Below are 18,634 nucleotides of genomic sequence, written 5' to 3' on the forward strand. Positions count from 1 at the left end.
ACTAAATAAATGTGAAACATAAATCAAGAGAGGCCACTTTTTCATTTTAAACCGAATGTGTATGATGTCTCCTGTGTGCTGAAAATCTTTTATAGGCAAGAGCTAATAAAATGAGTACCATTGATTTGGGTACCAATAAACATTTGTTATTCAGCGTAAAGATACCCTTCTGAGTGAATGTGCCCTTTACAAATATACAAGTTCTGTTATGTTAAGATAGAGATGTATTTTAACAATGGATACGACATGTTCTCATTGTGACTACAGTTTTGTAAAGTACCTAATCTGAAAGAAAACCATGCAGATAAAATATTTGAGGTTTATTTAAAACATATTTCCAGGTTGAATATGCAAAATACAAACTCCAACAACATTTTCAATTTAATTCAACATTTACAAATATACAAAATAGAAGTTTGCTTAAATTTATATTACATATTTATTAAGTAACGTTATATAAGAAAACATTTGTTCCACTTAAGGCATACTTAAGAATAAACCATAGTAAACATTATTGCACATTTAAACCACAGTGCATTACAGACCATCTGCATATACATTTTACAAATGAAATCAGGTGTAGGTACCTGACTTTGGTCATAACTGTAGAAATCGGAAGACATAATGTATTTCCTTGTCAAATATGCAGCAGTTTGTTTGAGAGCTTTGGCTTCCTTGGTATGGTACCGTTCGACCAATAGTCACTGAGCACCGTGAAGTCGGTCTCTAATTCTGTCTTGTACCTTAACCCTCATCCTTTCTTCTAAAAATATAACAAAGGCGTTTAGAAGTAAAAGATAATACAAGATGTTATGTATATATTTAGAAATCTGTGTATGTGCTGTGATGCACAGACAAGGATTCCTAGGGAGAGCAGATGCTCCTTCCCAATGCATAGTCTTTAAAACCCTGATTTTCAAGACTTCCAGTCGCTTATTGGCATAATGTACTCCAGCAATATTCAAGTTGAGTAAAAAAACATGGAATGCTTTAAGATCCAGTCACAGGTCCCATTATCTTTGGTTAGTTTTTGTTTGGTCTCTTTCATTAATTAATTCCAGGTTTAAGTGTGGTCTAATAACCCACTAAGGCACACTGCTTGGAAGACTAGCTTTTCCATCATGATCCCTTGTAGTGCTTGAGTTTTCTCTGTCCTCTGCAGAAGTCATGTTGATGTGCATGCTTCAAATACTGAGCTGTTTCACGGCAGTATTAAAAAAAAGGTCCTTTGCTCAGGATTAAAAGTGTCTCTTCATGTGCAAGGCAAGGTGGTCAGACCGGGAAAAGGCCCGATCACATCTCTGGCACTGAAAGGGGCGATGTCCAGTGTGTTTCCGGTAGTGACGGGTAAGTTCATCTGAACGAGCAAACTTCCATCCGCAACCTTCCCAGTCACAATGATATGGCTTCTCTCCTTGAGAAATAAAAAAAATTAGATTTAGAGTTAGTATACAATCACACACATTGAAAAATGACTTTACATGCTTATCTAACATAGTACTTTCAGTGATTTATATCAGTAGGCACAGGTCTAAGTGGATCATGTGGCCTCAATGTGTCAATGTTTATTATCATTACCGTGCATTGAGAAGATCCTTATGATGTGTGAACTTTTGAAACAAGGGTAGATCGGTTTTGGAAAAGTATTGCAAAGTGGAGGTTCACTACATAAAGCAAAGCACAGTTTGAATCTGAATCACAAATTTCAAAACATGTAATTTGCCAGCACATAATATAATTCTTAATTTACACTATCAGGAATGGTGTGACTTGGCTCTCACAATGGGTTTTGCTCACACTGCAACACAGCAAAAATAGTTGAATTTTAATGAGAGGAAAACTGCTACTATAGGCACGTATGTATATATTCCTGGTTGAACAGCCTGACTAAGCATGTACATTTACTCCTGTGAGGGGACAGGAGTTAATGTTATTTCAGACTGGGACTAAAAAGTGTATCCCTAAACGTAATGGGAGAAATGTTAAATTGTTTTCACCAAAGTGGAATATATTTTCCCTTGAAGAAAACAACGTTTTCAAGTGAATAAGCATTTTTTGGTGTCACATGGGGAAATGGAAACCTGTTTCTTCCCCCTCAGGACAGCTATTTACATAAGTGAAAATTCCAGGAAATTTGCAACAGTCATGGGTTCCCAGGACTACGCATGAATTATGTATAATTAAAAAAAAAAGGTCAAAAATGTGCTCCAAACATAAGAGGAATCTATCTATTGTGAACAAGGCAGACTGTAGTAGTAGACATTGTACTAAAACACTTTAGAGGAAAAGCCTGAAACTTAAAAAATGATATGAACAGTGAAGGGATTCAAATATATAAAGCTAGTAAACATTACTAGTGTGATAAAGTTACAAACTAATGCTATAAGATATAATATGAAGATTATTTATATGTATATAGTTAACCATGGTTCAGAGGCATGCTGATCTTAACAGTGACAACTAATTAAGGAATTGTTCTAGTCTAAAATTTCCAGTTATACTTTCAGGAATAAATTAACAGCTATATGCTGTGGATCTACCGCAAATACACAATTTTCAAAACAGAGAGCACCAAGTTGACAAACCCAAGTGGGTCAATCACCATTTTGGAGAATAAACAAAATGTATTAAATTATTTCCACAAAAATCTCACAGAAAATACAATAAAGGGTTCATGATTGAATCCAAAGCACATCAAATTAAAAGACTCCTAGGAATTTGTAGTACATATAACTGAAATAAAAAAATTGTAAAAGGGTAATAAGACAGTGGAAATAAGATGTCTATTTGAAAATGGTTTGTAGGTGAATGCCTCAAAGGGAACCCTGCAGCAGAAAGGGTCTACTCCAGGTTGGATTTTTCAGCCTGCTAAATTCCAATCAGGTTCAAATGGGTTTTTCAGCCTAGTAAATGCCAATCAGGGTTCAAAATGGAAGAAGATTTGTTTGACTGAAAGGGCTCGTAAGAAACAGTTTCACCAGATTAGTTTGTTTTGATTATTTCACATACAATCGTTTGTCATTTAATTTCTACGGTTTCCTATGAATTCTTGCACCTAATTTTGTTTACCACCAGAACTACAATTACGGTTTTCAGCTTCATACTTCAATTTAGAATCAATCATTCTCCTTAGATGAGTAGCTGAAGATACTACTCTGCTAACTCTTCAGGTTTTTCTCTACCTCAGATTAGCTGGTCAGTGCATCCTTAAAGGTTGTTTAGTCAGTTAAGGGTACTATATAAACGGATGTACTCACACCCTGTCATGTGTTCTTATTCTTCATGGTCAGCGATCAAATACTCCATAAAAGCAGCATTCAAAATAAAAGACAAGCTTTGCAACACATACCTCTCACTGTTTGTGATCATCACAATTTAGGATTTGTAATGAGCTGGCTCGAAAGAGCCTTTAAGCGCTTTGCTTATCCCTTGGAAAAGAGTAACCTTACAACTTGACCAAGAAAACAGTTTGGATTTTTATAACGGTGAGATGTTATTGCAGAATGAAACGTGGTCCTCAAAAGTGTCTGATAATTACAATGTGATATTTCTAGCTAACCTCTGCATGTGCGCAAATGGTCTGTAAAACTTATGTTTTCACGATATTTGATTAACTGAAATGAGGTACAATTAGTCAATCCCACCAAACTGTTTTCAAAACTATATTAAGCAGTTAAGAGAAATCACTAAAATAGATTTAATCTCATGATGGTTAAGCCTCTATCAAATTTTTAGCCTGACTTGGCCAAGTTAAATCTAGAAGTAGTCCTTTAAACAAAAAACATGGCATGGACTGCATGACAGAAATTGGCAATAGATGGAAATTTAGTTGTATGGTTTTCACTGAAATTGCTAAATAAAAGTCAAAAGTACATTTTTTAGTGTTAAAAAACTGACTGATCCCTCAGATATTACATCTCCATGAGCCAGATAGTTCTGAACACTGACGAGATTCTGGTTAGTCATACAATGTTTCTAGAAGAAGGACGTGGGATGGTAAGGAAGAGTAAGGTGCAAAGTATGAGTAGTCCAGTACTTCCATGCAGTGGGTTGACTGAATTGGCCTAAAGGCAGTTTAGACAGCCCAAAGAGTACACTCAGGCTTGACAGCTGGAGTGCCTCGTGAGATACTATGAAACTGCAATTTGATACATGGAATGGGTCTTGACTGAAGAAGAGTGATTTCTTTAAGACTGACAATATGATATAAATGTGTGTTTAATGAGCATGCTGTATTCACTGCACATTGTATTTCTATTATAGAGGTTCTTGTATCATGACAAAAAATGAAAAAGCAATAAAAAACATTTTTAAACCATACAATTATATATATATATATATACGAATTTCGTAGCGCCCCTTGCATCGCAAAATGCGATGCAGTGCCCGCTACGAAATTAGTTTTATTAATTAAATTGTTTACTTACCTGCAATTATCCATATGCCGGTTTTTAGCACCCTCCACCCTGCCCCTCCCCCTCCCCGCCTCTCTGCCCCACCGTAACTCCCTCCACGGGCCGGGGCTGGTAACACCATACAAATATAATGTAATACCATGGGCAAGATATATTGGAGGTTTGGGGCTGATTGTAACAAGTAAAAGGAGGTTTGGGACTGATTGTAACAAGTTAAAAAAACCATTTAGAAAATAATGAAAAATTTGGCTTTTTTTTTTACAAAAGTGGTACAATTAGCTCTCAAAACATGTGTTTACTGTTGTTGTTTGTCGGCCTTACTTCAGCCTTCTGGCAACAGATTTTATGGCTGAGTGAGCATATGTGACGTACAGCTGCAAATGTTTTAAGGTTACACAAGTTGCTACTTTTGGAATTTACTGGGTGTATTGGTTGAATTCAAAGCATTATTTGACTTGGCTGTTTTAGCCTATTTAGTATACATAATTTATCTCTGCGTCTTTTATGCTAGTTAGAAGTGGGAAAAAGTTAGAGTAAGTAAGGGGTAATAGCAAATGGAGAAATGGGAGATAAATTAGGGATTCACTTCTACTTAGAGTGTTTGGAATGCGTGTTTCAAATGAGAGCATAGTTCTATGGAGAAGAGGTTGGGGGTATTCTGTGATTTGGGAGCTAAGTAAAAAGAGAACGAAAGCATTTTACAGTTTTAATTCAATAAATAACATTGTTCAGTTTTTGTTCTTCTTTTTAAAGTAAATGTTTTATTTATCCATTGTTACGTTCAATATTTTATTTTCAATGTCTAGTATTTAAGTGTTTTTCGTTTTATACTAATAGCTTGCGAGAAGATAGTGCAATGAATTTAAAATCAAGTTAAAATTCAGAAATGTTAGTTTTCCCAATAGCATTCAGAACTTCGTTTCTGTTGCTCTGGGATCTAATGAACCCATTGCAACACAATCAGCAACAAGACAGACTAATGCAAGAGGCAAACTTATTGATGTTATGGAAACTCTTACCCAGGAACAACCTAGTTTTAGAGAGGCAGGACGTCAAATCTAGAATGGAAACGTGAAGAAGCAAGGAAACTGAATGCAGAAAGCCTAAAACTTGCATAGGGTCGAGCCAATCTAAGATCAGGTGAAAATAGGGCCTTGAGATGCTGCAATAGGAGGGATAAGTAGGTATTAGCTCTGGGACCCAAACTGGCACAGACTGGAGCTGAAATGCAAATCTGCTCATTTGAAGTAAAGACAAAACGATGCAGGTCAAGGTCAAAGCAAGAACATGTATGCCGACGACACCCAACTTTATCTCAAAATACAATCTCCCAAGGACATCATGCTGCTGAACACCACGATCAGAAACACCCAATCCTGGCTTGCTGAGAATCACCTCAAACTCAATGCTCTGAAGACCGAGTTCCTCCTGATCTCACCTCCCGCTAAAATATCCACGGCTCAAACATGGCTTAAGCAATTAACGGCTCTAAATGTACAGCCCATCGTAGTAGACTCAGCAAAATCTTTAGGCATAACACTTGACACCAATCTCAACATGCAGCAGCACATCAGCAAGGCAACCAAAGGAGCGAACTTCCAAATCAATACCCTGAGAAAACTTAAACCTTTCCTTCCTGCCAAAGACTTCCAAACTGCAGTTCAATCTATAGTCATCCCGCACATAGAATACGGGAGCACCGCCCTCTGCGGGCTCCCCCTAACTACAACGGCACCCCTACGAGCGTCCCTTAACGCCGCAGCGAGACTAGTCACAGGCTCAAAAAAACACTCGCATATCTCCCCGGACTTTAAATCACTGAACTGGCTACCTTTTGAAGCCAGAATTCAACTGAAAATTGCATGCATGACACACAAGGCTGTGCATCTGAATTCACCCGCCTACCTCACTCAAAAGTTGACAATTTCGGGTGGCTCCCGAACTACTAGGAGCACAAACAATCTTTTGCTGAAACCTCAAAGATTTCGGAAGGAAAAAACGTATAAACGTTCCTTTTCAGGAATGGCACCCAGGATCTGGAACTCACTCCCTCCTGAAACAAGACTCATCTCCTCCAATACAATCTTTAAGAAAGAAGTTAAAGCGATCCTCATGGCAAAATACACATGACCTATTACTCCGTATCACTCATAAATCTGCTCTGTAAGGCCTGTCCGACCTTGGCCTATTGTACCACCCGTATTATCGAATTACGTAATTGTATACGCTCACTCTTTGTATTTTGTTATAATGCTCGTTGCACCTGGTTGATTATGTATATTGTTATAGTGTTGACGCACCTGGTTGACTTTGCACACTTTACCCTCTCCACCTCAACGATCTTTACATCCCTTCTACTGTCGCACCTGTGGGACTATACATCCTGCACACACCCACCTCAACTTGGCCCACCTTTAAACTCTAAATACTCTAAACACGCTTAAGCAAGTATATGCTCCTTGTTATCGCACTTTATGCTATTGACGCAATTGTTTGTCTACTCTCAGTGTACCTACACTACCACACCTGTAACCTACCTCATGTCCTTTGACCTACCTATGTAACTAGCACCTTGTACCTAACTACCTCATATATTACTTTGTATATACGCTTTATTACTTTGTATTTCTACTTTGTATTTTTACTTGTAAAGCGCTCTGATATCTGCAAAGATCTTGTTCGCGCTGTATAAAACTCTCAAAATAAATAAAATAAAAATAAACAAGAAAAGTTGCTAAAAATAATTTTAAGGTTTTACTTTTCAAAATTATTGAGCTAAATGTTTGATCAGAAATATATATTTTAGGCACATAATAATTTAGAACAAAACATTCCTTCTCAATAAATGTATTTCGACCCAAACATTGTCTCGAACTTTTCTCCTAGATTGGGGGAAACATACATTGTGGTCTGTCCTGTCGTCAATTTTTACGAATCTGTTTAGGCAGCCAGTAAACACTGCACCTGGTACGGTCAGGCAGACAGAGCTGCAAACTGAGTGTCGGCAGACAGAGGGCAGTGTTTGATAGTGAGACTTCTCAAGTCTCACTATTCTGTCTGTGGCCTTGATCGCTCTAGTGTAATTTGCAAAGTAGTTAATTGAACCTCGAATCTTTGAAGGTCAAGAATATGGGTACATATTACAAAAGCTCGTATGTTTCTTGAAAAACAGAACGCAAAATAATACGGAGAAGAATTTTAAAGCTCTGCGCATAAATGGTAACTCTCACCCATATCACATTATAGCGCTGAGATAATGCTGGCATTCTAAGATTACTGATCTAAGACCAAATCCATGAACATGACAGACTGTCCTCTTACTGGAGCAACTAATACACCTGCCTCTGGCTAATTCTGAACAGAAACCTGCATCTACACAATAGCTATTCTTCACATCTGATGACCATTCGGAATCTATAATTTCATCTGCAGGTAACACAAGCTGTGCTTCCAGAACAATATGGATCCCTCTCTGTTCCCGAAGACACAATACCACAATAAAAGCACACCACAAATCAAGGATCAAGTTTGCGAGCAAGCATAAAACAGGACAAGTGTGTTGTCACCTAAAGCTCTTTTTGGAATCCAGAGATTTGTTCAAAAAAAGCATGTGGGCATTTTCATTTAGTCTTAATTATTTTAATATATTAAGCATTTGTTTTATGAAGCACATCGTACCACATTTCTGCTATGTTTTAGTAATGCAAATATAAAGTTTTACTAATATTCAACTCTTTAATCGTACTCATAGAAATGCATTATTGCGATTGTTACAAAGGTATTCAGTGCAGTGCAGAATGGGCACTATAATATTTACATTTTGGTCTCTTTACATGTGCACAAGCACATTCCAAATCAACCTACCATATGCATATGACTGTTCAACCAATAAACAACTTTGAATATGATAGGTTGCTGCTGCAGTTTTAGGGCACCTTGTGTGCTTTCGCTGGCAGAGCAAACTACCTAATGAAAGAGGAGCTGATCAAACTAGGGGGGAAAGTAACAATGATTAACCCAATGGCTTAATAAACTAATAGATTATTTTACAATGTATGAAAAATGTATACTGGATAAAAAAGTATTAACATTTCTAGCCAAAGTATAAATATGCACTAATATTAGGGAGAGCCAGAGTAGAAGCTGCGGCCCACTACCACCACGCGCATCCCTTGCACTCTTTTCTACCCCTAGAGTCAGGGAACAGGAAGACAGTAAGGGGAATAAATTGTAAACAAAGCTATAACTGCAATATTCACTTTCCAGAATGTCCACTCTTTGCCCATAGCCTAGTCTCTAAAAAGCAAGTAGGAAGCGGTGGTAGGGCAAAGGGCTGAACAAGGAGTTAGCTTTGGATGTCACTCAGAATAAAAGTGTGCGTATAGTCACTTTCACTACCCCAGCGTTTGATGAATTCACCTGCATGCTTAAAAAACTGGAATGGCTGAATTTGCCATTCGGGAGAACTATCATCAGAGCAGGTAGGGTGTGGGGCGATCACTGCTCAATAACTGTCTGTGTTGTATTACCGAACATGGGGTTATGGAGTCTATTTTTAATGCTTGCATTAGGTCTACTTGCCCTAAGCTATGCTGCTGTCGACCACATTTTTTTTACAAACAAAAAACTAGGAGTAACAGAAAAACATATGACATAGGCAAATTCTAAATATGAATCTATTCCTAGTAATGATTGTAGCATAAACGATAAAATGTTGCCTGCGTTTGATAGTAGTTGTATTTATAGTTTTTATCTTGCAACTTTGATCATGTCACCTCAAGTCTGTTGGGTTCGGATGGATTGTTGCCTGACGAATTTCTTAAAAATGAGAACAACCCCTTAAAACCAGGAGGTTGCCAATTCCATGTTTTTAGCCAGTTCCAAAGCAAATAACTTCAAGTTCACTGGCAAAAGCAGTAATTCTATCTTTAAGAGTATGTGGACATAGAGGTAACACGACCTTTGTGCCTTAAAGACAAGGTGGGCTTCAATTAATTAAAACATTAGATAGAATTTTGAGTCAGTCATGAGTCCTTATAAAAATTAAGTGGGGGTGGGGCTACATTCAACAGTCGCCCCTGATGGCAGATTAAGTCACACCATATTAAATTATATCACAGCCCTAGCGGACCTCGGAATTTAATGGTTTAATGGGAACTGATTTATTTTCCCCTCTATGGAACAATCATTCTGTGACTACCCTTAGAGAACATTCTGTCTACTCATTTAGACCAAAAATATTTATAAAGCTCATATGTTTTCCTTATGTTTCGCATTAGTTATATTTTAACGTTGAACCCTTGAATCTTTTTTAATAAGGCTCAGTGGACTGCACTTCACTGTTAAACTGTGGATGTGAACTCTAGACAACAGGTTCGGATGCTGGCATTGTCATCTCGGCGTTTTATCGTGCCAGGGTCAAGAGAAAGAGCAGTGTGGCTGATAGGGCAATAATGAAATGCAAATGCCCTTTGAAATGTGCATGGCTAGCTAAACAACATGTTTTTAGTATTATAAGACCAGAAGCCCTTTACCCTACTCTGAAAATGTAATGTGTTTTCCTAGTTGTGTTTCTTAACGAGTCAAAGAAAATGGCTGCCTTCCTCAACGAGTTAGGGAGTAAATTTCACCCTTTTGAGCCCTCACTGTATGGCACAATCGTCACAACAAGAGTCGCAGCAACCTCCGTAGGCTTTTGTGTAAGTTTGAAATACATTTTTTACTTTTACGAGATTTAGAAAAAAATTACCTGGATAGGTGAAACTGCTGCAGCAATTTCCCCGAAGTACTAAGCTATATAAAGATTTATGATTCCAGAATGATATCAGGTCCACGTGTACGGATGGATAAATGTAATGCATACCTTACTTGCTAAACTTTTTAACATCGTGGTAAAACTCTCTTCCCCTATAAAAAAAGAGGCTAAAAGTCAAGAGTGTCCCTCCACCATAAACAGATCGTATCCCTTTCTGTAATATGAAAACTGATTTGCTTCTGCCACTCACCAGAAAAAAAGATCTTTGACAATTTTTAGGGTGGAAACAAATTCTCATATCCTGCATATCAAAGTTCACCAACTTTCATATATTTTCATGCCGTGAAACTCCCACAATTACACCACGCTGGTGTTTTCAACATGTGAGTAAATGTGCATCTTGTGAATGTTGAACTTGCATTCGTAAATAAGCCAATTTGGGCCAAAAGCTTTCTGACTCAGTCCTACAGTGTCAAATGGCAAGTGGTGGTTAGATCCCTTTGCTAGCTATAAAGACCTCCAAAGGGGTCCCTTCTGCTGACCTTGTAAGAGATAAAGTGGTTAATGGCCAGGGATATAAATAGCACCCTGGGAGACCACATGAAAAGTGCAGTCATACTATCCATTGCATTGACTAAATATGCTGATGGTCACAGTAGTGTGGCACAATACACCACTACTTTGCATGCAATAAAAAGGACACTTCCCGTCCACCCACAATTCTGAGGGTGCACCAAATCCACAAAATGTACAGCCCACACTCTGCTTGTGTCATCTGATGTCTTAGCAGTGCCGAGGAAGAGGTTATCGATCTTACTAACTGTTGGATACTTTCCTCTTTTTCATCCATTTGCCATCTTCCATACCAGGATTCCCCTTTGCCACTATAGCCTGAGCCACCAAAAGATTTGTTTTAACTCTACGGTATAATATGTGGTTGGGCATACTCTAGAGACATTGTGAAGTTGCCATGTCAAGCAAAAAAAATAATCACCTACGCTTAACGCCCACATCCCTGTCTGTTTTGCTTAAAGGAGACTGGAGCCCTCACTTTATATTAGAAAGAAAGTAATTTGAGGAAATCGTGCATTGAGAAAACAGTAGACTCCAGTATGTAAAACTATTTTTTATCTTGACCAAAATGTGCTTTGCTAGAAAAGTCCACACACTAGGCTGTGCACCATCCGCATCCTTCGATCACAGCACCGTATAGAGATAACATTCAGTCTATACTCAGGTCATCCTAGAATATTAATGGGTTAAAATGTTTTGTGTGTTTAGGGTTTCACCACATCCCAGCAAAAAACTTGGAAGACTAGAGGGAATGCAGAAAGATGCAAGGACATTGCCAGTATCGTTGTATGACAAATCTTTGCTATTATTATACTATACAGCTTTTTATAAAACAATTTCTACTTAGTAAAAAAAAAAAATTGCCACTTGTGCGGCCTCGCCGAGCTATGGCATTTCTGGTGGATTTTTTTGGACTCACTGTAGGCCTGCCTTCTAAAGTGATTTGTTTAGCCGGATGCTGTCTCCGTTCTCCTCAGTCTGTGACTTCAATTTCCAGTGTGTGTCTGTGTGTGTGTGTGCGTGCGTGTATTTCCACGAGTCCCCAACCAAGGATATAAAGATTGCCCACCCTTAGAACATGGGGGTAAATACAGCAGTAGTGACCGGTGGCTGTAAATACCGCTCCTGCAAACTATACCTGCAATACCTAAAGGTTGTCGAATAAAATGGCGGAATAACTTACCTTAACCCAGTTCTACGGGTATGTTTTTAGAGTCCCTTTAGCTGACAGTGAATATTGCCAATAATTATTGTGCAGCTTCACGATAATTAACAGCAATATGTACATGCTTTCAGGTGACCCGATTAACAGGCATGTTCACCACTGCACCAGGTTCTAGATGATGCCCTTATTTGTATGCAAGAAGTAATTTTATATTTTGGTGATTGCAGTACTTGTTTTCTCCAACAAATTAATTCAATAAGTATTCGACCAATTGTATATTTTCTTGCAAGATCACACAGGACTAAATTTGGATAGCCCTGAAAGCTAATGTACTATATCGTTTCTGCCCTTATTATTACTCCTTAGTGGGGCATCAGTGTAAAACATCCATTTTGTTGGGGCAAAAATGGTATTCCACTCTAAAAAATAAAGTCACCACTTATGAATGCAAATATCAACAGGTTGCAACAGAAAAAACCATAACAAATTACATGAAATGCCTAGAAGACTGTATTCAGATAGATGTTCCCAGACACATATTTCAAAGCTACAAATAAAGGAGAGCACACACAAATTTGGTAAACTGTTTAACACACTAACTCCATACAAGGAACCAAACTAGAACTTGATTTTGCGAAAAGTTATTTTGTCTCATGTCATTGAAGCGTTAAGGGGTTAATGGCCAGTTATTGCACAGCGTTGATAATCAAACTGAAGTACATGGAGATGTAATAGCTTGCACAGGATAAAGTAAGTGCCTCGAAGAGGGAATCTGGGATTATAAACCAGCTGGCCTAGTTCCACAGTTGTCAATTTGCTATCCGGCCAGGACTGTAAATGATGAGCTAATATCTCCAAGTCAGCTATTCTGCACTCACAAATCTTACAACATGAACAAAACCTATTCTTGAATCAATGTGTCTTAGGATAATGTTCTGTGCTGCCATTCTTCAGCAAGAAACAAATTACAGTCCGTATTTCCACTGGGATTTATTTCTGGACACAGGGCAAAACTGATCTTTCCTGAGCCCTACTGATCTACAAACTGTCCTAAACTGCGAGTCTATGAAATTATCAACGAGTGTTCTTAGTATGAATTTGTTTAGGCATTTAATCCAACACAAGATGCTCTGGGGTAACTTTATGGAATGATGTCCCCAAATATGGCCTCTCTCTGGCATTTGTGAGGAATCATAATTATAGTCAGCATATCTAGGAGAGTTGAATAGCTAATAGGAATGACAACTAAATATCACAGAGAATTCCTTTCAACTCATTAAGGAACTTTGTTAACCCAGACATCACCCTTTTCAACTCACCTGTGTGCGTGCGAAGGTGCGCCTTGAGATGAGAGCTCTTAGTGTAGGTCTTGCCGCAGCCCGCATAGTCGCAGGTGTGGGTCGCTGTCCTTTTCCTTGGCCAGGATCTGCGACCCCTCTTTGGTTTGCTTTCCTCGGGCACGCAACTTCCGGAATTCATTAGCTCTAAAGGTGAAGAGGGCGGAGTCAGCATCACCCCTTGTACCAACAGATGCACTTTTAAAGGCTCTTCAAACATACTTAGGTAAGACTGACCTTGGTAATGGAGTGCTGACGGTGGCAGTTGCTGCTGCTCCGGCTGGAAATGAGGGAAGCTGCCAGCTGGGGTGTAAACTGGGGGCAGTGGTGGCAGTGGTGGGTGGGTTAAACCCTGAGATGATGGGTGGCAGTCTCTGGTCATCAGCTCCTCTGGCGTCAAGGGTTGGTTAGTCCTACTTAGAGGGCCTCCCAAGGAATAGTCATGGGGCCCTTGTGATCTTTGGCCGGTCCCAAGGCCATCAAGTGTCCTGCCCATGGTGCAGGAGGCAGAGGTCTCTTGCTTGATTTTTTGACACACCCTGGGCATCGGCTGGCCACAGTAAGAGCCCACTGGACTGTTCATCCCCCCGTTCAGTTTGCTGACTCCCATGACCTGGCTATAGTCCCCCATTTCCAAGGTGCTTTTTACCACAAATTTCCCATGCAGGCTGGTGGGCTGCTGCTGGTGAATGTAGACAGGGTCAAGGTCAGGCCGCATGAGTTCTGCTACAAATCCACCAGAGGGGGACACATCACTGATATCCGCCAGGTTGAAAGGGGAGGAAGAAAGGTCCCGGGAGGAGTACATGGCAGGGTTGTCTCCAGCAGAGTCAGGTCCGCGAAGAGAATAGGAAAAGTTACAATTGGCTGACGCTCCGGCTGGGGGAGGGGAGCAAGACACACTGGCAGTAGATGGGGAAGGCACCACTGAGGATTCTTGATTGATGAGCGAGTTTGACAGTATGAAGTCCAAGTCCAGCAGGTCATTGAATTCCTCAGGCTCTCTCCTGGCTAAGAGGGTGGGGGACTCTTGCTGAAGGGCGTCCGGGTGACAGGGGCTGAAGGTGGGCATCCGCTTCATGTGAGAAAAGTCCTCCTTCCACCTCTGCAGAAAAAGAAAACAAGCTGTCAGAAATTGAAGTTACAGGTACGCCCAGGCACAAAGCTTAAAGCAGCTGCAGGAGTATGACAATCTCCATCTGACACCCAGCTGTGTTTGAAGTTGCAGACAGGCACCTACGCTGAGAAGCCACAGCGTGTACAACATGCCCTACCACAGTCATTCCTGAGAGTCTGAAGTAACATCAAACAAACCATGCAGAAAGAAATATCTACCTCTCCATACACCACCCCTAGTAAAAACAAGTTTAATGCAGAAGACAGTGCAGGAACACCACGCACCACACCACTGGGCAGTGCCAAAGCTTTACCCACTCCCTCCCACCCACCTAATTCTGGCAGAATCCCCTTATCACTACAAGTGGCAGTACCCTTTCTCCAGTACCACTGGGACTGACCTGACACGCCACCATTGCCCCAGGTAGAGCCCTCTAAGAAGCCACTGCATGCAGTGCAACCAACATCCACTCCAGTAGTGAACACCAAGACCCAATCACTAGCAGTACTCACAACCCACCTCCCATGGAAGTGCACTTGAATACTGACAGCACCCTTTAAACTCAAGTTTTGTCGGTGAACTCGAACTCCCGATGTACTGAGAATTCGACGGGTTCACTGGCAGTGCCCTCGCCCTCAACTACAGGCATGCACCCAAACCACCCTTCTTGGACGAGTCCGGAACACTTCGTCACAGGCAACACCTTCAAATCCATTTCCTCAGCTGCGCCCTCTTAAACCCCACCACTGGGACTGTCCTCGACACCTGTCCCTGAAAGTCTGATGGCGCCAAATGTCAGTGAAGCGCCCTTTTAACAGCAGAATTACCGGTGCTCTCGCTTTCCCAACCCTGGAAGTTCTTTGATACCTACAGCAATTACACCACAGCCCCACTACGACCAAAACCCTACTATTGTCCCTCTGAAAGAACTGGGGAAGGCAACGCAGGCTGACGCGCTTAAAAAATAAGTTTGGAATACCACACTATAGTTAGGCGAAGTTAAATTTAACTTGGGAAACGTGTTTCAAGGAAGCACTATGCCCACATAAATGCCAAGCAACTTCAGGGAGGGCTTGGAAAGAGTGGCGCATGTTCAGGTTACAGGCGGCAGCAGCATATATGGGTTAATCGGGATCAGGGCTCAGGGAAGGGGCGTTGAGCGCCGAGTTGCAGTGGGACAGCCCGGTGTGGACTGGGTGGGGCACGGATACTCACATTGCCCGCACTTGCCTGTCTCAGGGCTCGTTCCCTGCCCGCTGAGAAGGTGGAGATGGAGGGCAGCAACGTCCCGCTGAGAGCCATGTCCCACTCGCTGCACCCGGGAGGCGGCTGCTGCCTGCAAGGGGAAGAGAAGCGCAAGTGAGGCAACAGCAAAGAACAACATACACACAGGCGCGCACTACCTAAACACACCATCTGCAGCCTCTCCTCAAAAGTAAATTAATGCTGTCTGAGAAAACTTTCTGACAACTTCTGAGCACAAAAATATTATCAATCACACAATGATCGCAGAAACCACTTCAAGCTATATATTTTGCTAACAACAATTGCCCTTACAAAATGACAGACAATTTGGTAATAAAAACGGACCCACCACACTTTAAATAATTTGAAACCGTCTGTCATAAATATTCCAGACACCAATTGAGAGAATTGGCTTGATTGCATGATATAAAAGCATACATAGTAAATTAACGATCATCGGTTATCTATATAGCTCGGTTCAAAAGTAAATGTCAGAGACTCACGCACCAAGGAATCTGAATCCATTGATCACCTGTCATCTTGAAGTGATTGCACTAGCGTGCAATAGATGACCTTGACTCTGCAAACAAGCCGCAAACTACTTTGCAGTTGATTACAAGCCGCAAACTACTTTGCAGTTGATTATCCGAAAACACGGGTGCACCACGCAGTAAATTCACATATACAACTGTAAGTAACTCTAAAAACTGCATCTCGAGAAGGAGACTGGCTGAAAACAGATCAAAAGCACATATATAAAGTAACACCAGCCACCTACCTCATTAATCGTGCAGGTAATCCAAATGGTGCCAGGTGATGTAAATAACAAGGGGGGGAAATAAGGGACCCCAGAGTAGAGGGCACAAGACGTGATGGGCACTCAGTGGGTGGCGTGCTGGAAGGTCTCACCTGAGCTGCTAGCAGCTCAGGCGGCAGAGGATGGCGGAAGGTGATGCCATGGCCGGTGGCAGCGGGTCATGCACGGAGATGACCGGGGGGCTCCACGCCACTGCCATGGGCGCCCCAGTCTCTCTTCCGCCGCTGTCTGAGCAGAGGCGCCCACCGATGCCCTTCACCTCCTCCTCCAGTGGCGGATAGCACAGTTCATGCGGTGTGAACATCTATAAGTATGAGTGCGGCTCCGTATCCCGCGCCTGCCGCTCCTGCAGAATATACTGTAATAATTCTCTTAAGCACCAGTGCAGGAAATAGACTGTCACGCCGCGTGCCCTCCATGCCTCTTTATAACCTCCTGTCACTACTTGCCCCACCCACAGCCCAACCCCCGAGCGTTGCCATGGCGTCCGCGCCCATGAAAGAAAACAACAAACTCTACACTGGATCGAACACGTGGGGAGAGTCGAGGGCCTGGCCGGGCCATGACGTCTGTCAAGCAGCTGGCCTGTCGTGCGCGCGATTGGCGTCATCAGGCAGCGGGCGGGAGAGTGGAGGCCACCGGGCAGGGCTTTTCTCGCGCTCTCTGTTTTTGAGCAGCACAACAGTGGCCGGATAGCAACCGTATGGGTGGCGAGAGGGGGGAGGCGCAGGCCGCCGCCGCCGCGCGCCCTTATCTGCTTCGTTTGTCAACTGTAACTGCGCGCTTTTTACTTTCGTTCTGCCACGCGCGTAACGAAGAAAGGGAAGTGCGAAGAACCGAAGGATTGTAATTCTGCGAGAGAAGGTGAAATGTGAATTTATATTAAAATGTGAATGCGCTTTCGCTTGTGTTGTTGGAATGTGAGTGGAGAGCAGGAAGGCAGGAGTTCAAAAGTATTTATTTTTTAGAAGTAGTAACTGAGTAGAACCACGGCGGCCATCTATGCCTTCCCAAATGAGAAGCCAGTAAATGATTGACTCTCACCTAGCAACCCTTAATGAACAGTCTTAAAAACATAGAATGAACTCATTATTAATGTTCTAACACTATGAAGTAAACCTAGATTACAGAGAATGGCATATAACATTATGAATAACTGCACACTAAATGTCTAAATCACCCCCCTTCCGTAAACAAAATTAATTTAAATCATAATCTAAAAATATCACAGGTAGTTCCTCTCTTGGCAACAGTTGGTTCCTGCAAAGAAGAATCCGGACAGTTAGTGACAGAGCAGAGATTACATCAAAAGGATTTTATGACAAAGAAATCATTTAAGACAACTTCTGTCAAAACCTCAGCAAACGTGCAAGTTACACCTTATGAAAATGACACAAAGATATAATGTATAGTGACGGAGCAGGGTTTTGCGAAAAATGATACCTGCTTGAATCAAGTACCCCTATAATACGTACTAACAGTAATTAGAGGTAGTAAACTAATGTGCACAACACATAAACAGAAGGGAAATTGCTTCGCACGTGTATGCATTAATGTGAATTAATATACGAAAGAACGAAACCTGTATTTGCAGTGTGCTTTAAATGAAACGAGAAATGCTGCACGTATAGGCTGCATGCGCATCAGTAGTTGCATGTTCCATCCAGCTTTGAAATAATAAATAATGCAGCTTTTTGCTCAATGCTTCTGCTAGGTAACACTAATGGGGAATTACACAGAAGTGGGTGGTAAACAGCGAGGTATGCACTGTCATATGATTAATGAATGTCTATATTTCATTTGTTTTAGTGGATTGGATGAAGAAGCATCTTTCCTTAAATTGACAATTGTAAAGGGAGGGCTCGGAATGGGAGTGATATTGTCATGACAAAGCTCCCAGAAGCACTGAGCACAGCAGAAGATGCCTTAAAGTTAAAGGTCGTAATGCTGAATACTACACAAGAATGTCAGAGGGTCTAAACAAAGAGGGGATGTAAACCAAATGTGTAAACCACAAGACACACCAGATCTTGCCACGTGTCCCAAACACCTCGGGTCAACCCACCATGAGACCTATGAGATGGTCAGGCAAGGATGCCCATCAGTCACCACACGGAACCACCCTTCATCATGTGGGATTCACTTGCGACCTTCTCAGAGAGAGGCAAATGTCTTCGCAGTCGAAGGCCTAGATGGAAAAAGCCCTCGCC

The 18,634-nt window shown here is 41.3% G+C and overlaps 1 protein-coding gene across 4 annotated transcripts; it reads right to left on the reverse strand.

Annotated features, from left to right (window-relative positions):
* Positions 1-305: 305 nt before the first annotated feature.
* KLF4 (KLF transcription factor 4) lies at positions 306-16,825 on the reverse strand. Of its 4 annotated transcripts, none has more exons than XM_078676665.1 (5): positions 16,386-16,825; positions 15,593-15,698; positions 13,483-14,350; positions 13,228-13,392; positions 306-1,414 (listed from the first exon to the last, which is right to left on the reverse strand). In XM_078676665.1, exons 1-5 carry the CDS (start codon positions 16,388-16,390, stop codon positions 1,239-1,241), a joined length of 1,320 nt encoding a protein of 439 aa, XP_078532791.1. In that variant the 5' UTR covers positions 16,391-16,825; the 3' UTR covers positions 306-1,238. The 4 variants fall into 4 exon arrangements, with proteins under 4 accessions (XP_078532791.1, XP_078532790.1, XP_078532789.1 ...); XM_078676664.1 differs by having other exon boundaries at positions 1,097-1,414; positions 15,578-15,698; positions 16,386-16,516; XM_078676663.1 differs by having other exon boundaries at positions 1,097-1,414; positions 13,228-14,350; positions 16,386-16,516.
* Between the last annotated feature and the right edge of the window lie 1,809 nt (positions 16,826-18,634).

The sequence above is a fragment of the Lissotriton helveticus genome, chromosome 2_1 (assembly GCF_964261635.1).
Source record: "Lissotriton helveticus chromosome 2_1, aLisHel1.1, whole genome shotgun sequence".
Lineage (NCBI taxonomy): Eukaryota > Metazoa > Chordata > Amphibia > Caudata > Salamandridae > Lissotriton > Lissotriton helveticus.